General features: G+C 39.8%; 2 protein-coding genes across 3 annotated transcripts in view; both read right to left on the bottom strand.

The window, feature by feature from the left end:
* STK17B (serine/threonine kinase 17b) overlaps positions 1–24237 on the bottom strand; it is a 28813-nt gene extending 4576 nt beyond the window's left edge. Inside the window, exons 1-7 of one of the 2 annotated variants that reach the window (XM_038585217.1) lie at positions 24017–24237; positions 16088–16253; positions 9599–9811; positions 4944–5088; positions 2974–3100; positions 1534–1582; positions 128–307 (exon numbers count right to left, since the gene is read on the bottom strand). In XM_038585217.1, coding sequence (XP_038441145.1) covers positions 128–307; positions 1534–1582; positions 2974–3100; positions 4944–5088; positions 9599–9811; positions 16088–16209 — 836 coding nt within the window. In that variant the 5' untranslated portion in view covers positions 16210–16253; positions 24017–24237. Of the gene's footprint in view, positions 1–127; positions 308–1533; positions 1583–2973; positions 3101–4943; positions 5089–9598; positions 9812–16087; positions 16254–18925; positions 19075–24016 lie in introns of those variants that run through there. The other variant, XM_038585216.1, reaches the window with a different exon arrangement.
* LOC119877921 (basic proline-rich protein-like) lies at positions 23606–25983 on the bottom strand. The gene is made up of 3 exons (XM_038585898.1): positions 25856–25983; positions 25530–25669; positions 23606–25167 (listed from the first exon to the last, which is right to left on the bottom strand). The coding sequence occupies exons 1-3, from the start codon at positions 25981–25983 to the stop codon at positions 23606–23608; spliced, it is 1830 nt and encodes a 609-aa protein (XP_038441826.1).
* Between the last annotated feature and the right edge of the window lie 520 nt (positions 25984–26503).

The raw sequence follows: 26503 nt of genomic DNA on the forward strand, positions 1-26503 counted from the left end.
CCCGTTTTATCTGAAACTTGAGAGCATATTTCTAATAATTTTATACTGTTTTACAATCTATTTTTCTTAACTGACATACATTATTACTTTTGTAATGGTACTCAAACAAATTAATGTTATAACTTACTCTGGATTTTTTACTAGAAGCCTCTGGATAAAGTCTGTGGCCAGCTGTGAAACTGACGAAAAAGTTTCTTCTGAATAATCTACATTAACTTGAGAAATATTGAGGTATGTTTCTTGGTTATCTTCTCCCACAAATGGAGATGTATGAGTTAACAACATATATGCTATTATACCAACATTCCTGAAAAAAACAAGGGACAAGAGGAGAACTTAAAACGTGTTAATCTGAAAATATTTACATAAAGTAATAAAAGTGATACTCAACATACTCCTGTCCTCAAAACTTATAGTTAATCTACAGACTTAGATTGCTTTCAGATTTCCTATATTATTAAAACTAAAAAATGTGTTATCTCAAAGTCTGACTCACAGAAAAAGATGAGGGGAATGCACATGTGTTACACAATTATAAATACAATGTACTAAATATATATCATGATATCTGTATCTACCCTTCACTCAGACACCTGTTATGGAGTACACAGAGCCGCCCGAAGGGCAGCATTTTCTAAATGATGTCAATGACACACTTATGATCTGTGAGACATAAACAGCAGTTCTGTGCAAAGAGAGTCAGCAAATTTGGCAAAGCACAAAGTTGCGCAGGCAGAGGTTCTTTTTTCATTGTAAAATTTTTCAGAGCCTTAAATATACTAATGAGAAAGTCTGGCGGGGCCTGAAAAAGACAATACATACAGTACATGTTTTCCATTTATGTAGCCAAGGACCGTTTTTCCTTGGCAAGCCCATCACTGTTACGTAGAACACAGGGAGTAAGTCTAAACTCTTCCACTTGGCCTGTGGAGTCAGCCCCACTGTGGTCCCAACTAAAGTTCCAGGAGGAATTCCGGTTTTATTCCCTAGGATATCTGATATTCAAAATATCACTTTGCCTGCCACAAAAACTCACAATACCCCAGAGATAACATCTCATAAAACTAGACTTTTGCATGAACCCAACCCTTGTCTTTCTGCCTAGCATATACCTTCCTGGTTCTTCCAGACCTAGATCAGATATTTTCCATCTGGGGCTTGTCTGCTGCTTCCTCCATGCTTATTAAGTATTTTACCTTACTACAGAACACGTAGCACAGTACTGGGACTGTTTTGGCTTTTTAGTCCTCAGGAAAGAGATTTTCCTATTTAGTTCTGTATTTTTAGCTCACAGCCAAAGTATTACTTAAAAACCATGGACAGGTAAATGTCTTCTGTGGCATAGTAGTGATACGTAAAAAAAAATCTTTTATAGAAAGCCTTATTATTTAAATCTGGAATCAAAGAACTCTAGAATATATATATATATATATATATATATATATATACACACACATATATATATGTACACACACACACACACACACAAATCAACTTTTAATAAAAGCATTCAGGTAACTAACAAAATCTTACCACATATCTGTTGCTGTGGTAATAGGATCATAGTTCAGGATTTCTGGAGCTAAGAGCAAAAAAAATTCAAATTCAATACTGACAAATTTAAAAACATGAAAATTATTTTATAATAAATTAACACTAGAATCTTTTTAAAAATGTTGGTTTTATTGCTCTGTTAGACATTAGTTTGTGTTATTATACTGATTTAAGTTTTTCTTTTCGGGGGAAGAGAACCATATGTATTTACAATAACATCATGAGCAAATTCTGCTTCCTAGAAGCACTTTAAATTTTCAAGTAGATTAAATATCCCTCTTAAACTATCAAAAATTTAAATTCCTATGCAATTAATTTCCCATATTTAATTTCTCTGCTAATTTTTTAAGTGCAAAGTAAATTTTCTATAACTGGTAAATATTATCAGAAATTTCAAATTAGTAAAGTCCAAACTAGGATTTATGCTTGAATAATAACTTGTTTCACAGTATGGTTTCATAATTTCTCCATGAGAAACTATTTCCTGAAGCCTAATGTTTTTATGTATATATATTTGTCAGTCTCTGCCCAACACACAATCTATAACCTTACACATACTTCTGTGAGCTGTGATCTATAATTACAATCATTTATTTATTCTAGGACACTATAGCCCCTATTAGCATTCAAAAATTAGTAATTTGCTTTGTTTTCATTTGGGAAAGTCAGCTAGCTGCCTTGATGAGAAGACATGTTGTAGCTCTTCAATGCTCACAAGGGAATATCAACAAGCAACAAAAAAAAGTATAAAAAGATTATTACTATAACTTAAAATGCTTTAAACTTATATGCTGCTTCAGGTAACTTATTTTTTTTTCATCTCCATGATCCAATTCACTGATAAAGTACAATATCCCTAGATTATCTAATCGTATGATCTTTCTGGCATTTTTTTCCTTCAAAATCCTCCTTTTACAATCCTAGACAAAACCTCACATTTTTAACACAGCAGCAACAAATAGCAACAAGCAATTTTGCTAAAAATTCTTGCAAAACTAAAGATAATGTATATTGTAAGCAGCTTCAGAGTTGGGACCAGGACAGAAGTAGAAATGACATCTATCCAATAGCCAGGCTTCAAAGGCAATAATGGACCATGTGACTCTCTTATTTTCCTCTTTTTCCATTTTCTCCTCTTCCCTAACTTCCACTTCACCCATTTTTCTTTATGTACAAAGCCTTTACACGCAAACACTAACTTGTGAACTTATATGCCCAATATCCTGTGAATTTTGTGAATGTCTCAATAATCTTATATTCACTAAAGTTCATTTAAATGTGTCATAACCAAATTTCAATGTATGAAAATACCTGAGCTAAATATATCTGGAATTACATGCTCTAAAATATGGTTTTATAGAGGTAACATTTCATTGATAAATTTCAAAAACGGTGTAGAAAATAAAAGGAAACTCTTACCTAAGTATTCTGGTGTTCCCATGATTTCCCGAAGTTCACATGCATTTCCTATTTTTCGAGACATTCCAAAATCTACAATTTTTATATCTCCAAGAGGATATATGCTGCTCAATAATATATTCTGTGGCTAAATGAAGCATAACAAAAAAAATGATATGTAATATACAACAATAAAAGAATATTATGCTCAGATTGAAAGTAAATTGTTTAGCTATTACACATTTCATGAAGTCATTTACCAAACATCTACTAACTACTATTTAGGAAAAGCTTTACACTCAATGATAAATAAAGTTAAAAAAATATTCTGAAGATTCCTAGTTTGGACAAAAAGGAAGTTAGGTGAATATGTAAACTGATTAACTGATTATGAGATATACTCAGAAATAAAGACAAGACTACTTAATTCTGCCTATTATAAACGCTAAGAAGCTTTTGCTGTAGAGATGATATTTAAGCTGAACCTTATAGGATAAATAGGAGTATGTCAGTTAGAAAGGCATTCTAGGAAACAGCATGAAAAAAGGTATAAAGGAATACAAAATGTATTTTCCAGAAACAGAAAATGGCTCAGTACAATATGATGGTTCTGGGTCTGACTGTTGCCAGATTTTTAGCTTAGACAATGAGATAGATACATGGAAGGTTTCAGCCATTGCTTCCCAGAACCATGTGACTTTGTTTTATAAAGCAAAGGCTTGAGGTTTATTACAAAATTCCCTGCCACTGTCATAACCCATAGGGCTGCCAAGTGCCGTTCCCAAAGTCTGTGAGAAGAATCATTAACTTTGAGAAAACCCCATGCTTGTTTACTATTAAATCACAGAGACATTAAAAGAGAAGAGCTAAGGGTAATTAGATCCATTGTTGTCAACCACAGGCTTTAAGCTATATAAAGCCAAGCTTATTTGCCATCCCTGACTACAAGTGCTGTGTGGTGTTATGTAATACATGTGACTGGTCTGTCCTTAGCAAGAAAAAAAAAAGGAAACCCCAACAGGAAATTTGTAGGGGCATGATTATCCTGATATTTACCATATTGGTATTTTTCCAATAACAAATTGGTAGGGGACATGGGATGGCTATTAGATAGTAAATACTACCCACTACCCCTCCTCCATAGGGAGGCTCAATACAGATGAATAGATTTTCTTTTTCTTTTGAAAATGGGGTAAGAGGAAGAGAGAAAGTAAGTCTAGTTTGAGACATGTACATTTTAAAGTTTCCACAAGATAACCAAATGGTATCTAATCTGATCTGATCTGATTGGAGAAAATAATTTGGAGTTTAGGAGAAAATCCTGGGCTAAAGGTAAGAGAACTGGGGAATTATCATTATTGTGAAAGTGACAGTAAAGGACAAAGGATCATTCAATAGGGAGACAGTATAGAAAAGAGAAGAGTCCAATGTTCAAAAAATAAGAGACAGACTGATCGAGATTCTGGATGGCTGTGGAGAAAAGATAAGGAGAAAGGATAATAACATAAGAGGGTTAAGTGGTATTTCAGGGCTGGAGTAAGCAGCCTGAATGGTCTGGGGAGCAAAAAAAGGAAAAGCCAAAAGACTAAAAGTCTCCACGGAAAGATGAATGAATACAATGGGAGCAAAGAAATGAGGACTAGTAGGTGGTTATCTTCAGAGATGGAGATCAGACTAGAGTATTTAGAGGTATGACCATTTTACAGGATGAGAAAATCCAGGGTGTAAGAGTGAAATGGAGTAGGATAAATGAAGGATGAGAACATGTTTAAGAACGCAGTGATTAATTTGAGCTGCTCACACATGTCTTCTCCTCTCTGCCAATACAAAATTCAGTCCACGTAGCACATGGGTAAACAAAGAGTGCACCACTACAGTACAGAGGGGTATGATCGGACTATTGCTTCCTACCAATACCAGCTTGCAACTATGCATTGGAGCAGAAGAGACAAAGATGTTGTGTTACTTAAATGGTACATATGGTACCTTACCTTTAAATCAAGGTGTACAATGTTATTCTGATGTAGATAACAAACTCCTTCAAGTATTTGTTTAATGAGCCTGATAATATCATTTTCAGAAACCATTTCAGCCAGCTCAGGCAAACACAAGTTGAAAATTTCTCCACCCGCAGCACTGAAATGAAATTCAAATAATAGAAACATGAAAAATCATTGACCTAAAAATGACAACTTTTAAGTACTATAGAGCTATTAAGTAAAAGACAAAGCCATCTAAACTTTAGTCTCTCTACATAGCTATATATAATTAAACTGGGAGCGGGAGGGAGAGATCTTTAAGAAAGAATGTAAATGGCAAGACTATTTCAAATTTTGAGTACTGATATTTGTATAATAAAATAATAATATAATAATAGAGTTGAATTGCTTTATAATGCAATAATATTATAGTCTGCTTTAATGTTACAATAAAAATAACAGCTAACACTTTGAGATCAGCTCTGTTCTTCATTTTATTCATTTATATAGAGACATAAATATCCTCTCTTTTGATTCTCATGGCAACTATATGGGGTAGGTGGTTAAAAGTTCCATTTTACTGATGAAGAAACAAGTACAAAGAGGTTAAGCTACTTGTACTAGGTCGCACGGTAAACAGGGACCAGAATCTGAATCTGTATAATATGGGTAAAAATATGCATTCTTAACCAATACTCTGTATTGCAGCTTCACAAATCTTTTATTATTATTTTTAAAAGAACTGAAAATCTAAAGAATGTTGACAAAGGCATAGAAAAAAGTCCTTAAGTTTGGGATCAGTATAAATTTAAATCCCAAATCTGCTATTTACCAGCAATATAACTTAGGATCAGTCACTAATTTGGCTTTCACCATCTGTAAAACAGGGTTATCACTGAATTCAATATTTTTTTGAGGACTAAGTTGAAAATTCAAAAAAAATCTAGATGGTTATTCAATAAATTTATACGTTTAAGAATATCTCAAGTAAAGCATATTCTATGTGATAAAATAGGACAGTGGCATGTAGAAGGTGTTCAGTAAAAGTGTTTGTCAAATGAATCAATGAATGTTGGAATTGGCAGCCATTCTTCACAGAGGTTTAAATTGAAATTCAGAAGTCTCATTGACTGTGGAAAAGAAAGAAGCAGGTCATATGTATTAGGGGCTCTAAGAGGAAAACATAATGGTGGTCAATTTGAGTCCTACACTGGAAGTCACAGGACTGACCCTTCACATTGCAGAGGTAACCTGTAACTAAGCCATCTGTACCAATCTGTGCCAGTTAGAGGCTGCAGACATTTGCTGCTTTGCACTTTATCATATTCCAGAGAAAACAGTGTAGGACAGCTGGTAAGGAATACTTGTGAAACCTCCAATCATACTTACACTTCAACTTCCTTCAACTCCTGAAACTCTGAGAAAATTCATAAAAATTAATACCTGTCTCAAGGTATCATGGCAAAGACAACCTGAGTATTAAAAAGTTAGTTTGCTATAAAATTTATAGTCATAGAACTGAACTCAAAAATAAGGCATAGGAAGACAATATGAGAAATTCATGCTCGCCTACAAAAGAAAAAAATTAATCTTTATGACTTAATAGGCCACCCTTGGTGGCCCACTGATCTGCAGGTCTGATATCACAGCCCTGCTCAAGGTCTGAGGGAAGAGGGGCTCTCCAGGCCAGGCAGCTAGTGACACCCTCACTCCTTTCCTTTCTGGTTACATTATTTAGTTTTAATGAAACAAACCCTCTCAAAACAGAAAGTGGTCTAAATATTCCTGGAGAGATTGCAGATAATGCAATCATAAGCAAGTAAGAAAATAAAGACATCATACTTTAGATTCTTAGAATGAGTTCTTAACATGAATTATTTGATAAGAAACCAGACCAAATAATTTGAAATAAAAGACAACTGTCTAAAATATGGATTTACATCTACTATGAAGGTATGAAAATCCAGTGTGTAGGGGTGAGAGGGAGTAGAAGGAATGAAGGATTAGAACATAGAGGGATGATGGTTTTTTAAGAACCCAATGATTAATTTGCGCTGCTCACACATGTGGTCTTCTCTTCTCTTCTCTGCCAATACAAAATTCAGTCCATATAGCACACATTCACTAAAATTAATTCAATAGCCAGAACCCTCCACTAATTAAAAATTCAAAAAATATAAGAAACTGAAAAAAGAATGTACAGCTCCCTGGTGCACATATGAGCTAAGACAGCGGGTTGCTTATAGGGGTACCTACTAAAATTCAAGACTGCCTGGGTTCTGTCCATTCTGGCTCTGCTGCTAACTAGCTGCGTAAACTGGGACAAAATGTTGCCTTTGGGTCCTTTACTGTAACACAATGATACATGATGAATAAGACAGCTCCTACTTTACTGGATTGCTGTAAGAATTAAATTAGATAAACCATATAAAGTATTGAATACAATGTCTTAGGGGTCAAAGCGATCTATAAGTATTTATCACAGTGTCTGACACATGGTAGATATTCAGGATATATTAACTATTACTAGAATGAGTCAATAAATTTTAATTCCAAGCCTAGCCAATATATAGCCTTTCCGAATTTGGGGACTTCTCACTGAACTCTGATTTTCAAAGGCAATTTAAAAAGTCTTTGCTAAATTAAAATTCATTTTTTAGAAACATTATATCATATATATAAAAATACACACGATATATTCTTAAGTGAAAAAAGAGAGCTCCAATAGAATGCTCCCAAACTCACAATTTTGTTTCCAATGGTACATAGGCACAGACCAAAACAGAAGAATAATTTTAAAATACAGGAATATGTCATAAAAGTAACCACAATTTACATATGATTTCTATCTTCTATATCCTCTAAATTAAACACAATACATAGGTATTACTTTTGTAACCACACTAAGTATCCAGAGGGTTTTTTGTTTGTTTCAATAACAAAATCAAACAAATATTATGACTGTCAGCCAAACATGTTGTCCCTTCTTTTCTGCTTGGCAAGCTGACCAATGTCTTTTGTAGGACTGTCATTTTTCCCATAAAAGAGGGACCTAGGTAGAGCAATGGGAAATAGAAAATTAGGAGGAGCTAAAAGGAAGGAAACAATTAGGTGACACAAGAAGCAGATTCCAGAAGTTAGCAGAAACTAGAAACATCATGGAAGCAGTGAATAGTAGACAAGCGATGCTTTATTAAAACAAGTCACCCAAGAGCGGTGACTCCTAAGAAGAAAATAATCCCTCCAAAGTCAGAAAAGACACCTATATTATTATCATTGCCCTGGAAGGTACATTCAGGTGTATTTCCTCTTTTACTGTTAGAAGAATTTGCCCCTTGATGGGACATCAACCAACAAACTTAGAAATTTGGAATATCTCCATTCATTTGCTTATGTATTTGTATATACATTGTGTGTGTGATAATAGTATTTTAGTACCATTCTAGGCAATCAACTTTTCCTGGTATATTGCTTTTTACAAATCTATAAATTAACTGCTTCATCCTTAAAATAACTGAATACTAAAATTAAGCTAATATCCTTTTTTTTTTTTTGCTAATATACTTTTAAATTCAAAAAGGCAATGGTGCAGGTTAACTGCTAAAAAGGATTATTATAAATTATAATGCATTTTTAAACGAATAATTTCTTTAGTTTATTATGAAATAGATTTATTTTACAAAAAAAAAAAACTATCAGAGCCTAACACATACTAAACATAAATTTAACTAATCTCTTCCAACTGTTACAGATGTTCAAACACATTTTATAGACATTAATAAATGTGTCAGACTGTCACTCAATAAAAATACTATTTTAGAGTCAGATGTGATTATACTAATTAACAAGCCAGTTGGCTTAATCATGCTCTATCCCCATGCTTAACCTGATGAAATGTTGAATTATTTGGGTGTTTTCAGCTTTTCACTGACTTGTGGGAAGAGATATGTTTTACTTCTTATTGCTATAATTCCTAACAGCTTTTTCACATGTCACATAAATAAATGTGTTTCTTCAACAAACAACGTGGTAGGCATACCTTCACCATCATGGAAATTCACCCTTCTATCCTCCATGAGTCATTTACCTTGGATGTGTTTTTCAAATAGATGGACAAAATACATAAATGATTTCAATTCTACATATCCATCAGATAGTTTTGCACAAAAACTCATCAACTTTTTATGCTAATAGCAATGAAAATTTACTTGTTTTCCCACATTCCCCAAATGTGTTGTCATTTGGTTTTTTTGTGTGTCTGCTGTTTAGTTTTTGTGTATATCTGAAAATATTAGAATATACACTATGTTCTCTAATGTTTTATTAACAGAAATCTTTACAAGTTCTTGTCATACTTTTATCACTCCTTTTTTTTAAAGATTGTATTTATTTATTTAAGAGAGAGAGGGAGGGAGGGAGAGAGAGAGAACAAGCAGGGGGCTGGGGCAGAGGGAAAGGGAGAAGCAGACTCCCCACTGAGCAGGGAGGCCTATGTGGAATTCAATCCAAGAGTCCTGGGATCGTGACCTGAGCTGAAGGCAGATGCTTAAATGACTGAGCCACTCCGGCCCTCTATCACGTCTATTCTTGACACTTCAAGTCACCTTATCCTGCCAATTAAGATACGTACTATAAATTTATTTAAATTTATTAAAGTATATACTTACTACTCCAGTATCAAAATGATTTCACTGGTATTTTCATAGACTTCATGAAGATTAATTACATGAGGACAAGACTTTGCCAATTCAAGTATGGCAATCTCATGTAGAATCTCTGCTCGACAATCCTGCCCTCTTCTTCTCTTTTTTAGAAATTTTGCAGCATATTCTTGGCCAGTAGATTTTGATATACACTGTCTAACCACAGCAAACTTTCCTCTGGGGGGAAAAATGAGGACAATCAATTTTAACTTCTGCATAAAGAACAATATTAGTATAATACAGATGCAGTTACAATTCTAACTTAGAGTTAATCCTTTCAAACAATGATGCCATTAGGAATTTATGTTTTCTTAACTAAACTAACTAAATCAAATACTACATGTACTTTTATAAAATTTATAGGACTATCACACAAAAATGAAAATAGCAAATGTAATAACAGGATATGATAGAATTATATTGGTTCATCACTATTAATATACTACATTATCACTGTAGGGGGAGATCTCATCCACATACCAACTCCATGCCATACTCTTGAGACAAATTTTTGTGATTAAAAATGTAACAATCCTGTATCATAAATGATATTCCATTTTGTATCCTGGTCTATTTCCAAAGACTATGCCCTTAATAGAGTGCCATACTAACTCTAATCAAAGTAGCTTCCTTCAAAAACAAAAAATTAAAATGAATGCAAAAATGAGTATTTGATATTTAATTTTATTAGTGTAGTCATTTTGCCTTTCAACACCACTTTTAACAATCTTTGAAGTTTTCTATTACTAATTTAGCAGTTGTTTTACCAGTAAATCTCTTAATATTGCCCAGTGTTTATGAAGCCTACAACAGATATCAAAGGTGTGTCCTATGGAGAGTGTCCAGAGACACTTCACAATCAACTGAGAAAATTAATAGTTATCAACAGCTGTGTAAAATACACCCATCAAGGTCATGTCTATCGTTTTAGAAATATGTATTTAGCTCTCTCCAACAGAAGTGCTTAGCATCTCAGCCAATATTTAAAAAGACACTGGCAAATGTGTATTCTAAGCCTGATTTGCCCCAAATCTAGTTTCCCAAAGACCTAGAGCTATTTTCAGTAAGACTAAGACACTAATAAAGGCTACTGACTGCCTACCCAGAAAAATTTACACATCCCTCAAATAGAAAGTTTTACATACAATTCCAGAGGGTTTTCAGATTTCAAAGCTCATCTGTAAACCTTCTAAACCTGAGTCCAAGGGATCCCAAATTAAGAACCTGTATCCTAAGGCTCAAATTATTTCGTAGATACTAACAAATGAGGTATAAATAAAGAGTCTTCAGGGAAGAACTTTTGTTCCACAACTCTTCTTTCCCCAATTCAACTTCTAACACAGCATATCAGGTGCTTAGCAAGGAAAACTTGGTATTTAGCGTGGGGATGAGGGACAAAATAAATTGCTTGATTGTATTTTACTTGCTATTCTGTAGGGCCAGGAAGACAGATTCATTCTCTTTATTTCCCAAATTTCTTCAAAATTGGTGCCAGTGAAAAGCCTGGAAAACCAAGCTGAAAAAGTAAAGCTACTAATACCAAAAAAAAAAAAAAAAAAATGACCAAGCTACAACTTAGACTCTTCTACTTTAATCAAAACTACATCAACTCAGTAAGTTTGCATGCACAAGCCTGATTCTTAGAAAGAACCTTTAAGATTTGGAATGTTTAAACTCTCAAGGTATTTTTTCACTGTGCGCAAATGTAATACAGATCAACGCATTTCAGTGAGCACACAAAAAGGTCATCAGTCTCTACTCTGCATTCGAATCACCCATGTTTATAGATTTTATACTGGATAAACTGAATCATACTAAGATTAAATGACTCCTGAAAGGTCATATATGGAACTGGAGTGCCAAGAATCAAATCATGGAATGTAAATTCCTAGCTTTCTCTTCTAACCACTACAAAACAATTCCTCCCTCTAAGACAGTTTTTTTAAGAAGTGCGAATCACTTAGGTCAATTCTCACTTAGATTAGAAGTGAAAATGTGTCTAAAACAGAAAGGGAATTTTGAGGTTCATGAAGAAATTTACCTTGTAAAACTTAGTAAACAGAAACTAGTTAGCCAAGAAAACTGTCCATCTAAAAAAAAAAAAACTGTTTATACTACCAATTGTGACAATTAAGTTCTGCTCTAATTTTATAATTATATATGCAAGCCAGGATTTTCTCGATGAGAAAACTTAACTAGCAATTTTTTAAATCTAATTCCCCCATATATTCTTATGAAGTGTTCTTAAACAAGTACAGAACTCATTAAACCAGTAAAAAGGTGACCAAATGATATTGGTAATTATTTGTCAGTGTTTACAACTGAGTAAAAGCCCCATGAAGGCACAGATCCTATCTTTCCTAATTACCACCGTTACAAAATTTACACTTTGAGAACAGGTAACAGAAATTAAAGTATCTGTTGAATGAAGGCAAGAGTTACACACCTACTACAATACCATATGCTACGCTATTTTGCATCCTGTGCTTACAGCATTTATATTTTTTAAGGCTTACTTGAGATTCCAATAACATTTCACATATATATTCATTTAGATACTGTTAATTACCATAATTATCAGATGACTTAGGAAGAAAAAAATGAATCTTTCCCATTCTAAAATGCTAATTGTGGTTTAGAAGTATAAAAAATAATCTCTTATATGCAATGTTCCTATATCAAATTTAACAAAAACACTTAAGAAAATTAAAAACACTTAACCATAATACTTAATTCATACCCTAAAAAGGCAAAGCCAACTAGATTTTCCAGCACTGAAAATGTCTAGTAGTTACCCTTCTGCATTCTAGAAGAGACAATAAAATGTGAAAGGAGGGGGGAGGGTAAGCCACAAAGGAAACTGACGTTTATTTCTGCATCTGCCTCACCCTTCTAACCACAAGTACTAAGAAACTTTGCCTCCGTTGGGGGAGGGATGGAAAACTCTTAACCAAAATGTTAAAAAAAACAGGAACAATGCAAAGCATTTTGAGAATAATCTAAATGAACTGTTAATTTTTACATATTTTCTTTTAATTTGCTAAAGGAAAATAAGTTCTTAAACACTAACATCTTAAAATTAATTTTAAAAAGTTGATTTAGAAAGATTAAGAGTTCTTTACAAACACCTTTGTAGTTCTCCACATGCTAGCTTATGTTTACATACTTTAAAATGCAAAGCCTCAAAAGAAACAATATTATTATCCTAATTTTCATTTTGCATTAATATAGGATATTAAAATTGGTAACAATATTGGAAGAACTTAAAGAAGTCATTGGCAGTGAAAGATCATGATTTCCAATGATCAAGTCTAATTAGAAATATCCTTCCTTCCTTTACCACACGATTCATTAGCCCAGAGAATAATGTTAGGTCTTTCATAAAGATATTAGAAGATAGAACGTTAGCAAACTGAATTTGCCTCAATCAGAGTCTATCATGAGTTTTGCTCTAAAATGTTAAAAAATACACCTGACTCCAGTTTATGCTTCTTATTTATGACAGTACCTCATTTACAAAACCACTTGAAATTATTAACATTGTCCTCCTCAAAGTTTAAGTTCTCCAAAACTCTCAAAGAAATATTTTATAGAATTTCAAGACCTGTAGTATCTCTATTTTGCAAAATTAATTTAATAAATGTATGTATATTCACCCATCAAAATACTAACTTAGAAATATGGAAAGGAACACCCTTTATTGTGTATACTGTTCAAAGCTTTTCATATTCAGTTACCTGGTCAAAGCAGTTTCCAAAAGTTTTTGCAATAGAAGGAAACTTGGAGACATCTAGTCCACCCTCTTATTTTAATGAAAAGGAAATCACACCACTAAGTAGATCACACAAATTTAGATCCAGAATAGAGACAGGTCAATTGACTTCCAGTTTTTTGTTTTGTTTTGTTTTGTTTTAAGATTTAATTTATTTATTCATGAGAGACACAGAAAGAGAAGTAGAGACATAGACAGAGGGAGAAGCAGGCTCCCTGCAGGGAGCCCAATGTGGGACTTGATCCCAGGACCCCAGGATTAAGACCTGAGCAGAGGGCAGACACTCAACTGCTGAGCCACCCAGCTGACCCCTGACTTCCAGTTTAATCTGTTTTTTACTAAGATACTACATGAGCCATATGGTATATATTTGACATGGCTGTTAAAAAAAAATAAAGAGGGAAGAAAACTCTAATAAAGCTTTATGGTAATCTAGATATTAAGATATTGACGATATTGTGTCCACTCTAATCTTCTTATTGTAAGACTGACAATGAAAAATACAAAGTGGTCCAGAAGAAGGTAACTGGATCAAGGATGGCTGCCTGGAGATTAGGTCATAAGATGAGCATTTAAGGAAAATGACAGTGTTTAACCATATTCACATCTCTGAAGGATTTTCACATGGACATTATATGTAGCTATACAAAAGAAGAACTACGACTATTGGGTAGATGTCAGCAAAGAAAAGAGAACCTTCTGTGCCTAAGAGGCACCCACAAAATGGAACAGACACATTCTGAGGTAATGAGTTCCCCTATCACTGCAGCTTTCAAACTGAAACTGGATAAACCGCTTGTCAGGAAAACTGTAAGAAAGATTGCTGCATAAAGAATTAGAAGACCGGGATCCCTGGGTGGCGCAGTGGTTTAGCGCCTGCCTTTGGCCCAGGGCGCGATCCTGGAGACCCGGGATCGAATCCCACATCGGGCTCCCGGTGCATGGAGCCTGCTTCTCCCTCTGCCTATGTCTCTGCCTCTCTCTCTCTCTCTCTCTCTGTGACTATCATAAAAAATAAATAAAAATAAAAAACAAAAAAATTAAAAAAAAAAAAAAGAATTAGAAGACCACTGACCACCAAAATCCTTCAAGTGCAAAGATTCTATAACTATTCAGTGTGAGATATAGGCAACTAAAAGAAACTTACTCCTTCCTGTTATAGTGCAAAGAGAAATAATTACAGATTTAGGACCAAAGAATTTCCTAGAAATATTCTGAAAGGTTTTAAAAACTGTATTTTGCAATACATCACTAAAACACCAGATATTTTGCACATAAAATTAATTAAATGAATATGCCAGGAATTATGAACGATGCTTTCACATTTAGTTCTCAGTCTAATGAGCTAGATATTATCATCCTTATTTTGCAAAAGAAAAACTGCACCCAACATCTGACAAGGCTAGGACTTGTTACCCTTCACATAAAAGATCACCAAGAACAGAATTACTTTTCATGCTTCAGTCAACTGTTATTTGCACACTGAGATTTTCAAAGATAAAAATCAATCACACTATCTTACTATACATCGGTCAAGACAAACATGGACTTAATAAGCCATTTTAATTAAATATTTGCCTCTAGAACTAAAATCAATTTTAGTATATGTGCTGCCGAAGCGAGCACTAGAACTAAAATCAAACTGAAGATACAGAAACTGATCATCATCTTTGAATTCTTTGTTAAACATCTTTAAAATTCAAAGATGCTGAACACATAACAAATAACTCAGTATATTTTTATAACTTCCATGTTTATTTAAATGGTAGTGCTAAATGGTCTCGTAGTCTCAGGTCACCCCTTGACCTTTAACACTCTCATTAGGCCAAAACAGATCAGAATTAGTCTAAGTACAGGGTTTTTTGTTTTTGTTTTAAAGATTTTATTTATTTATTCATGAGAGACAGAGAGAGAGAGAGAGAGAGAGAGGCAGAGACACAGGCAGAGGGAGAAGCAGCTCCATGCAGGGAGCCCGTGGGACTTGATCCCGGGACTCCAGGATCAGGCCCTGGGCTGAAGGCGGCGCTAAACCACTGAGCCACCTAGGCTGCCCTAAGTATACGGTTTTACTTATAGAATATACATTCTTCAGCAGACAGAATTATACTATCAAATAGAAGTTAATTCTTTTTATTTAATTTAGGAAAAAAAGAGGAGGAGACTTTCCTTATTATTATTATTTATTTTTTTTAGCCCAGCACAATATCCTAGGAATTAAAAAAAAAAAATTTTATCAAAAATTGGTAGCGTTCTACTAAATACTTCACAAATATTATCTAATTTAATCCTCGTAACAACCATAGAAGGTAGATACAATTATCTTCCTCCCAACTTCTCTGGTGAGGAAAATAGCATTAAGAGGTACAAAAATGTAATCGAGGTTACAAAGTTTGGAAATGACAGAGCCCTGATTTGGACTTGGCAGTCCACCATGCTAAGCTCTCTGTTGCCATGCACAGCATCAAATAAGAGCCCGGATCTCCTATCAGGGCCCTGAATCTAGGTGGGATATTATCTTATAAACTCACTAACTCTCTAAGATTTGATTTCCAAGTCAGTTAAGAGTAGACCCTTCTAATAAGAGCAGAGATGATGACTTTCTAATCATTTTTTTAATGATCAAGTGAATTTTATAGAACTATAGACCCAGAAACAGCACACACATTATAAAATTTCCTTACCTTCCCAGCTCTTTAGATGTAAGTGTATAAAAATTATTAAAGTTTTCCATTTTCATTGGAGTTTGAGGAGTTGTAGTTAGCAAGCCTGAAATACTTCGGCAATCAAATCTTCTCCTCGACATGTTAGATGACTCCCAGGTATGGTTCTTTAATCACTTATTTTTACCTATGTTAAAAAAAAAAAAAAAGATACAGGATATAACCTAAATGCAATTAAGTAGAAAAAAAAAAGATGTTATCTCAGACAGACAGGATGTACATTACATTTTACAGCTCCAAATATAGCTGTAAGATACAACCGAAAAAGAAAAAAAGATTTAAACAGCACATTCTACTCATAAGGAAAAAAAAAAAGAAAGCACACACATCCATTCTATTATTTCTATGGTATTTGAACTAAGTTACTGACTTTATTTCAGAAGAAAGCTACTATAAAAATCCTCAAGACTTTCCAAATTTTTTAAAAAGTTGTAATAAAATTTTAATACACTCAATTTCATTTTTAAACTCTCATTCTTTAAAGTTATATCTTCACATAACAAGATTTTAACATAGCAAAATGATGATTATTCGTTTTAAATTTAATTTTAGGGCAGCCCAGGTGGCTCAGCGGTTTAGTGCCGCCTTTGGCCCAGGGCGTTGTCCAGGAGACCCGGGATCGAGTCCCACATCAGGCTCCCTGAATTGAGCCTGCTTCTCTCTCTGCTTGCGTCTCTGCACCTCTCTCTCTCTCTCCTCATGTGTGTCTCTCATGAATAAATAAAATCTTCAAAAAAAATTTAATTTTACATGGCCAAATTTGGTGGTGAATTCACATTTTGTGAGTTATGTAACTGACTTCTGAATGACAATAAGAAATAGAACTTGGTTCACAGACTACCTACATTTCAGTATTAAATTCAGACTTTGATAGGTCTTAAGAGTTTTTTTCTTTTGGGAGAACAGAGAGCTCCATAATGTTGTTGGATAAGTTACTGACTATATATGAAGCCTTATTCTACAATTCTATGATCTTGAACTCATATTTATCTGCAACTTTGTGATATTTACATGTATTCAGTTTTAACAACAAAACCACCACTTCATATTAATTAAATTCATATAATAATTGTAGATTATATATTTTATAATAGTCAGGACTTCCACCTATGTGTATCTAACAAAAGATCCAGTATCGTTCTTCTAGCACCCTCTTTCAATAACCCCCTAGGCTTTTGTTCTTTCTCTGCCACATTTTTCTTCCACTTATTTCCTACTTGACATGTACTGTTCTTTATCTTCCTAAATTCAAATGTCAGTTATATTCGATTTAATAACAGTGTGATAAGAACTCAGTGTTTTCAGTTTCCACATATTCTTGGTTTTGTTCTTAAGTCAACAAGATTTTTTTCTCTAAATCTGTTGGTCTTTGGAGAAACAGAGACCTAACTAGTTTTGGTATACATTTCTATAGTGTAAGGGTTGCAGCGTAGTATTCTGAAAATAACATTTGGAGTAAATCACATCTGGGTCTAAATCCCATTTATCCATACCAGCTATGAGATCTTAACTAAATTATTTAACTTCACTACTGTTATGGACCAATTGTGTCCCTCCCTTCAAAATTCACCCACTGAAAAACAGAAACAAAAACAAAAACAAAATTCACCCGCTGAAGTCCTAGCCCCCAGTACCTCAGAGGGTGACTATATTGGGAATTAGGGCCTTTAAAGCAGTAATTAAGTTAAAAATGAGGTCACTAGGGTAAGCCCGAATCCAACAGGACTGGTGTCCTTATAAAAAGTGATTAGGCCACAAAAACACAGAGATGGAAAACCGTGTGAAGACATAGGGAGAAGAAGGACATCTACAAGCCATAGAGAAAGGCCTCAGAAGAAATCAACCCTGCCAACACCATGATCTTAAATTGTTACTGTCCAGAATTATGAGAAAATAACTTTGTTATTTAAGTCACCTGATCTGCAGTACTTTGTTATGGCTGTGTGGGAAATGAACATAGCTACTTTAAAAATAAAGAAAAGAAAGAAATACTTCAAATGTCTACAAAGGGATACAAATATCCTAATAAACACTCACTCTTTCGATCTTATTGCTTTGTCATATTTCGTTTAAATTAAAAATAAGTAAGACATCATAGACACAGCTGAAGTTGGTCCTTTCTTTCCCTCCCCAGGTTATATTCCCACTAGCACTGGCTAGGAGAGCTTATCATTTCCTTGCCAACATGCATCCCATTCAGGCCTTTAATTTTGGCTACTCTAGTGTGATGAAGGGAAAGGAAATTTTGTGATTTATTTTGCATTTCTCTGATCTGGTGAGGAAAGCTTCAATTCTGCTTCCTCTAAAGTATGGATTATAATAGAATCTATCTTGCATAGCTCTATGGATTAAAATCAAAATATGATCTACTCATGCAGAATGACACTGGTACAGTGCTGGTCAGGAAGAGTGTATCATGATTGTTCAGAGAGGAAATATTGTTAATATTCTACCCAAAGATACTCTCTGTATCTTCCCTGGCTACTGTTAAGTAGTTGCACTGTTTCCATAATACAAAACTCTCATCCCAGGTTAGCTTAAACTTAACTCTTAAGATTCTTTTTTTTTTTTTTTTTACTATGTTTTGATAACCTGTATACTTTCTTAGTTCTGATGGCACTCAATCACATTGGTCACATATTCCTCTCAGAAAAATCAAAATGTTTACCAATTTCTATGCTCAATCTATTTTTTTTTCAGGTCATCTTTGGGCTTTTACAGGTTTTTTTCCCTAAATTTAGAAGTCTATAAACATGCCTGCTTATGAGTTGTACATTTATACAGAAAGAAGGGATGTACCTGTATCACGGATATAAACTGAGCTCATTCCCAACACTGTCCATCAATCAGGCCTTGGGAAATATAAGGACATGTCAAGTTCAATCATAGAGACAAAGTATAGGCTCTGGATTCTGAGATGTTCACCTCACCTAGATTCTAGAATCTAAGATGTTTATCTTATGCTGTAATATATCAGCTACAAAGTGATCTATTCATAAGAACTCTAGCAGAACTAATTTTATGAGTAAGAATTTTCTGCTCTCAAGTTTCTAAAGAGTCAATATGGATCTTAAATGTAATGAAGATTTATGCTCAGTAAAATATTATTTATAATAATGAAAAAAACAAACTCATTGAATGAATGAACCCCAAAGTCCAAAAAGTATTTAAATATACCTAAATAATAGGAAACTACATATTCAAAAATCATGCTTTCAAAGAATATTTTTAGCTCCTATAATATTAAGTGAAAAAAGGAAGACACAAAAAGTATATACACTGTGATAATTTTGTGGCAAAAACATAAAAGCAAATAGAAGAAAAGATTGGAAAACTAAAGCAAAATGTTAATAGTGGTTATCTTTGGGTGGTGGCAATATGGCAGTATTTATACTTTCCTAGTATTTAAAGTATCTACACTAAGCAGGTACTATTTTAATAATGGGCAAACAATTAGCAAATGCCTTTGGGTAAAAAAAAAAAAAAAAAAAAAAAGGTGGCTGTGAATATATACGACTAGACTCTAAATGCAGAGACTTATCCATTTGCAATAGCAAAATATATTTTACACATTAAAGGTTTACTTGGTTGTAGGTTGGTTGAATTAAAAATAGTCTGCTTTGATCCCATCATTAGTTACCCACTACCTATAAGCTAAAGCCCTACTGCATGACACACAAAAGCCTCTGAGGCCAGGTACATACCAGCATCATTTCCTGCCACATTCTTTTTTTTTTTTTTTGCCTTCACATGTCTGTTATATTTTTCAGTCTGAAATGTTCTTTATACTTTTCCTTAAAAGGCTAAGTCTTCTCATATACCCTTCATATCTTGACATAGAAGGTCACCTCACCCACAAAGCTTTGCTAAAACCCAGGTTGGTTAAATGCCTCTCCTTTACTTTTCAAACAAGAGGAACAGGAGGACCCTTGACAAACCTCTTCAACATGTAACATGTTAGACTGCAATTCTCTTTAGTGTCTAAAGGGCAGTAACATGTGCTTTTGTGTCTAAATTCCCAGCACAGTGCCTGGCACCCAGTAGGATTTTTTTTAATGTTTGACGAACTGAACTATAAGGATTATCATATACAGCAACAAGAATTTCTAGGTGCATCTCATATCTTCAAGGGCTTAGCAAAACTTGAGATCTATCTTGATATTATAATATTGGAGCTTCAAGCAGCTTAATCTCTGCTTAATCAATATTTGGCTAAATAAATACTCTAAACTGCTATTACAGAATTTCAGTTCTAAACAGGATAGCCATAAAGCCTAGAAACACGGATAAAATTATTTTATCATATATTGTAATGTAAATACCAACAGACCATTTGTTTTGTATTTACCTGTCGTTCCAGACTAGGTGACCACCTGTTTTTAGGTGAATACCTACTCCGGCTAATAATATCAATATTTTAAAAGCTACTGCATTCAGGTAATTCAGATATTTGTCCTGGTAAGGACTGACAAATCTGCATCATTAGCATCATGAAGTAAATTCAAAAAGCAATGGCAAACAAAGCAAGGCACAAGATTACAGGGAAACAACTGCCTCTTTCTAAGTCAGCATTTTGTAGCCACCAAGTTTTTCCTAAGAAACAGAGGAACTTCAAAAAACAAAACAAAAAAAAAAAAAAAGAAAAGAAAAGAAAAAAAAAAGAAAAGAAACAGAGGAACTGGATATTTATTTATTGAGCATTCATCAAAATAAAGAATTTTCTGCTAGTATAGCAGAAGAATCCATTTTTAGTCACTGACTAGAAGTAAAGGTATTGGGATACCGTAAAGGATACGGATGGAGATGATTTTCAATTTCAAGAAAGAGACTGTATTTCTTCTTCTAACTGTATTCTAATAATAGGTTTTGTTTGTTTGTTTCTAAAGATTGAATAGAAAGAATAAGTCAAGAATTTTATCCTTTGAAAATCACGAAAGGAAGCCAGCTAACTGACTGTACCCGACCAAACCAGGCCAGTGTACACAACCCAAGGGCTGAAGTTCCAGGTAACAACCCCAGGCCTGGGCAGCCCCAGTGGCTCAGCGGTTTAGCACCGCCTTCAGCCCAGGGCGTGATCCTAAAGACCCAGGACCCACCTGGGGCTCCCTGCATGGAGTCTGCTTCTCCCTCTGTCTGGGTCTCTGCCTCTCTCTCTCTCTCTCTGTCTCTCTCATGAATAAATAAATTTTAAAAAATCAAAAAAATTGCAATGTCACAACATATTTAAAAATATGCATTTGTAACTTAATTTATAGGTACATTTGTTAACTGAAGTATTCAAAGAAATAACCTTTGAAAATAGTCTATCATAGAATATAAACTACTTAGAAATAAAATCATAGAATTTTGTCACCAATATGGTGGAAAACTAAAGCAACTGAAACATTTAAAGTTTTCCCAAGTGGAAAGGGAGTATAAAAATGACTGTGAATGTTTCTGGCACAATCAATACCCACAGAATGCAAAAGAATTCTTAAAAAAAAAAAAAAATCAAACAAGGATCAGTCAAAATCTTTTAGAAGCAGTAAATCTAGGAGCACTGTGCTTAGCTGACAATCTTATATACAGGAAATATACACTACAAGATAAGAGACATACAATTTTCAGGCAATTTTAGGATTTAGTGAAAGTGTTAGGATTGATTTCCTTGATTCATGGGTTTTAAATTGGGTCCCTTGCATACAACAGGAAATTTGTGATAAGGGTATTCTCTCTTAATCATCAAATCCAACAGCTTCAAAACAAAGGTTTCAAATACATTTACATTTTTACTTAACTGGTAACATAAAAATAAAGATGTTTGACCAGAAACATGCCATAAAATGCCTGTATCTTCTTCAGATTTGTTATTAATGTGCTAAGACAGTGATCAATTAGTCCACACTTGAGTTTCCTAAAAACTGATTCTATCTTAACCAAATTGTAATTCACTATTCAGAGTCCAAGAGCAACTACAACCATTCTGTCCACACACAAATCAGAACGACTTTAAAATCACTACACAAGAGGGTGCCTGGGTGGCTTTGCAGGCGAAGCCTCTGCTTTCATCTCAGGTAACAATCCCAGGGTCCTGGGAGCCAGTTCCCACCCTGGCCTCCCCAGCAGGCAGGGAATCTGCTTCTCCTTCTCCCTCTGCCCCTTCCCCTTTGCTTTCACCTGCCAACCTCAAGTAAATAAGATCTCTACAATAAAACGACTACAACACAAGTTCTACTTTCAAAAATTAAATATACTGCCATGTAAATATACTTCACTTCAATTTTAGACCCATCATTTAGAAAATGACCTAAGCTGCATGTTATGTAGCTCGCAGATAAAGCAGCTATTAATCCCTCCACTTATTAAGATATTAGAAACTGTGAAAAAGAAAAAAAGAAGAAAGAAACATCTCACAGAAGGAGGAGAGGGGAAGAAGCGAGGTCTTAAATGAGGGCACTGCTTTTACTGACCAACTTTTTCAAAAGTACAAAGCTCTACAGATAACGCGCGGTTTAGTGTTTATGAAACAAATACTGGAAGTAGTTAAAAACTACTTCGGGACGGTTTAGTACAAGACAATAAAACAGTGTGTCAGTGAGGAAGCAGGCCGATGACCTTTCCCTTGGATAGACCTGTGCTCTCGCGGTGGGCCCCCAGGGAGGTGGGCTCCCCACGGCTGGGTCCCCAGGGCCAGGCTCCTGATGGCCAGATCCCAGGGCCAGGCTCCCCATGGCCAGGTCCTAGGGTCGGGTCCCCATGGCTGGGTCCCCAGGGCCAGGCTCCCCATGGCCAGATCCCCAGGGAGATGGGCTCCCCAGGGAGGTGGGCCCCCAGGGAGGTGGAACCTTAGGGAGGTGGGCTCCCCAAGACGGTGGGCTCCCCAAGGCCAGGCTCCCCATGGCCAGATCCCCAGGGAGATGGGCTCCCCAGGGAGGTGGGCTCCCCAGGGAGGTGGGACCCTAGGGAGGTGGGCTCCCCAAGACGGTGGGCTCCCCACGGCCGGGTCCCCAGGGCGGCGGACCCCCAGGGCCAGATCCCCAGGGCCGGGTCCCCAGGGAGGTGGGCTCCTCAGGGCCGGGTCCGCATGGCCCGGTCCCAGGTCCGGATCCCCAGGGCCGCAGCGCTCGCCCAGGCAGCCGGGGGAGGGCGCGGGGCGCAGGGTGCGCAGGTCCAGGGCGGCCGCCACGCGGGCAGCGCCGCCAGGTGGGCCCCTCCGCGGCCCCGCAGGTAAACGTTCCGCGGGCCACAGAGCGGCCGTGACGCGGTGGAGACCCGCCCGCACACGTGCCGGCCCCCTCCTCCCCCTCCCCCCTCCCCTCCCCCCTCCCCGCCGCCGCCGCGAACCCCAAGCGCCCCCCACGAGCACAGGAGGGCGGGGGGTCCGGGCCGCCGTCACCCAGCCGCACCGGGCGGCCCGTGGCCCGAGACCACTGCAGTCCGTCTTCTCCATCCGATGCCTTTCTTTTCTTTTTCTTTTTTTTTTTTAAAGATTTTCCTGACTTACCCTTGGAGACCCAGCGAGGGAGGCGACACGCGGGCACGGGGAGCGCGCCGCGGGCCCGATCCGGGACCCGAGGTCACGCCCCGGGCTGCCCCCGATGCCGCCGCCTTCACAGCACCGCCCGCGAGCGGGGCCCCGAGTTCCCCCGCAAGGCCAGCGCGAACCCTCCGCGGGGAAGGCAGCGGCCCGTGCCCACCCCCGGCGAGGACGCGGCCGGGCCCCGAGGACCGCGCGGACGCGGCGCGGAGGGGGGCGCGACCCCGGGAGCCAGCGAGGCAGGGCTGCAGCCGCAGGGCCGCGCCGGCCGGGGTCGGGGCTCCGGGGACACGCAGGGAGGCCGGGTGCGCAGCCCGAGCCCCGACGGCGCGGCGGGACCAGGCCCGCGGTCGCGCGAGGCGGGGGACACTGACCCTCGGGCCGCAGCCGCTCCTCCCGGGCGGCCCCTCCGAGGGGCTCCCGTCCCGCCGCACGCCGGCGGCCAGCGCACGGCTCCTCCAGCTCCGGCCCGCCGAGGCGCCCGGCGCTCCGCGGTGGCGGCGCCCCTCGTCCTCTTCGGCGCCACGGCCCGCAGCTGGACCCGTTCCCCGGCGGGCGGCTCCCGGCGACCGCGGCTCCCGGCGGCCCGACTCGCAGTTGAGGTTTGAAAACTGCAGCCGCGCTGCGGGGCCGGGCTGCACGCTAGGCCCCGCCCCCTCGGCCGGGGGAGCCAATCCGAGAGCGCGCCGGGGGAGGGGCGGCCACGTGACGGGCGGGGCGGGGCGCCGGGCGCGGCGCGTGCTGAGGGGCGGGGCTGGGGAGACCCCGAGCCGCGGGAGGCCGTGGCCTGGGCTGCGGGGCGAGGCGGGGCGGGGCGGCGGAGCAGGTGCGGGCGCCGGGGGTGTGGCCTGCGCGGGGGGGGGCGGGGCGGCGGAGCAGGTGCGAGCGCCGGGGGGTGTGGCCTGCACGTGGGGGGGGCGGGGCGGCGGAGCACCTGGGGGCGCCGGGGGTGTGGCCTGCAGTGGGGGCGGGGCGGCGGAGCAGGTGCGAGCGCCGGGGGGTGTGGCCTGCGCATGGAGGCGGGGCGGCGGAGCACCTGGGGGCGCCGGGGGTGTGGCCTGCACGTGGAGGCGGGGCGGCGGAACACCTGGGGGCGCCGGGGGGGTGGCCTGCGCGTGGGGGCGGGGCGGCCGAGCAGGTGCGGGCGCCGGGGGTGTGGCCTGCGCGTGGGGGCGGGGCGGCGGAGCACCTGGGGGCGCCGGAGCACCTGGGGGCGCCGGGGGTGTGGCCTGCAGTGGGGGCGGGGCGGCCGAGCACCTGGGGGCGCCGGAGGGGGGGGGGGGTGGCCTGCAGTAGGGGCGGGGCGGCGGAGGAGGTGCGGGCGCCGGGGGTATGGCCTGCGCGGGGGGGCGGGGCGGCCGAGCACCTGGGGGCGCTGGGGGTGTGGCCTGCACGTGGAGGCGGGGCGGCGGAGCAGCTGGGGGCGCCGGGGGGTGGGGCCTGCAGTGCGGGGGGCGGGGCGGCGGAGCACCTGGGGGCGCCGGGGGTGTGGCCTGCGCGGGGGGGGGGCGGGGCGGCGGAGCACCTGGGGGCGCCGGGGGGTGTGGCCTGCAGTGGGGGTGGGGCGGCGGAGCAGCTGGGGGCGCCGGGGGGTGGGGCCTGCAGTGGGGGCGGGGCGGCGGAGCAGCTGGGGGCGCCGGGGGGTGGGGCCTGCAGTGGGGGCGGGGCGGCGGAGCAGCTGGGGGCGCCGGGGGGTGGGGCCTGCAGTGGGGGCGGGGCGGCGGAGCACCTGGGGGCGCCGGGGGGTGTGGCCTGCAGTGGGGGTGGGGCGGCGGAGCAGCTGGGGGCGCCGGGGGGTGGGGCCTGCAGTGGAGGCGGGGCGGCGGAGCACCTGGGGGCGCCGGGGGTGTGGCCTGCGCGGGGGGGGGGGGCGGGGCGGCGGAGCACCTGGGGGCGCCGGGGCAAGTTGCGGGCCGGGGGCTGAGACGGGCGGGGCCGCCAGGGCGTTGCGCAGGGCTCCACGGCCGCCCGGGTGCACCGGGCCTGCGCCCAGAGCGGTCAGTCCGCGAGGCGTGAGTACGTGCAGCCTGGAGAGGAGGAAATACGGTTTTCCTCCTGAGTCCCAGCTGCTCACTCATTCCCAAAGGTCTGTGCCTCCCAAAGACTTGTTTTCATTTTCCCTGTGACTTGAACCCGCCCTGCACGTGGGCACCCACTCTGCTCAACTTGGAAGTCTCGACAGCACGTGGGGACTCCTGGAGGCTGAGCCCCACCACTGGAGTTCGCTGGGGGACCCTGCGTCCTGAGGCGCGGCTGAAGGCCGGTGAGGAAGGTCTGGAGGACGCACGCAGGGGGCCGTGGAAGAGATGGAAGCCCAGAGCAACCAGTCAGGATCTGTCATGCCTTGAAGAGAACGGAAAAGGCTGCAAGTTCTGTGCGAGACACAACTGAATTTGTCAAATGCATATATGATCTAGGATGGGTTGCAGAGCATATTTACAGTCATTGTAGAAGATTACAGGGAAATATATTGAGAGAGAAACAGTTCTTTTTCAAAAGCCTGTAACATTCAATCAACATTCACTTACTTATTTAAGATTTATTTATTTTACTCAGAGAGCGCTAGCGTGAGAAGGGGCAGAGGGAGAGGGACTCCTCAAGGAGCCTCCCCGCTGAGCGCCGAGCCCAACACGAGACTCCATCCAAAGACCCTGAGATCATGACCTGTGCAGAAATCAAGAGTAAACTGCTTAATGGACAGGGCCGCCCAGGTGCCCCCCAGTCAACATTTAAAGAGGAGAGTTTCTTGTTCTAGGCCAGTAAGCCAAGAAAATTCCCATGAAGCCATCTGTTGACTTTCTATACTGTATTTTTCTTAAGATAAATGCATAAAATGCCTCATAATCATTTAATGAAGTCGG

Source organism: Canis lupus, chromosome 37 (genome assembly GCF_011100685.1).
Source record: "Canis lupus familiaris isolate Mischka breed German Shepherd chromosome 37, alternate assembly UU_Cfam_GSD_1.0, whole genome shotgun sequence".
NCBI classification, from domain to species: Eukaryota; Metazoa; Chordata; class Mammalia; order Carnivora; family Canidae; genus Canis; species Canis lupus.

Bases quoted from the DNA above. Each gene is read 5' to 3' on its own strand.
- LOC119877921 (XM_038585898.1), bottom strand. From the start codon at position 25,983: ATGACAGATCCTGACTGGTTGCTCTGGGCTTCCATCTCTTCCACGGCC. The intron at 25,670-25,855 runs GTGGGGCTCAGC...CCTCCTCTCCAG, and splicing joins TCCCCCAGCGAACTCCAGTG to GCTGCACGTACTCACGCCTC. The intron at 25,168-25,529 runs GTGCTCCGCCGC...CGGCGCCCCCAG, and splicing joins ACTTGCCCCGGCGCCCCCAG to GTGCTCCGCCGCCCCGCCCC.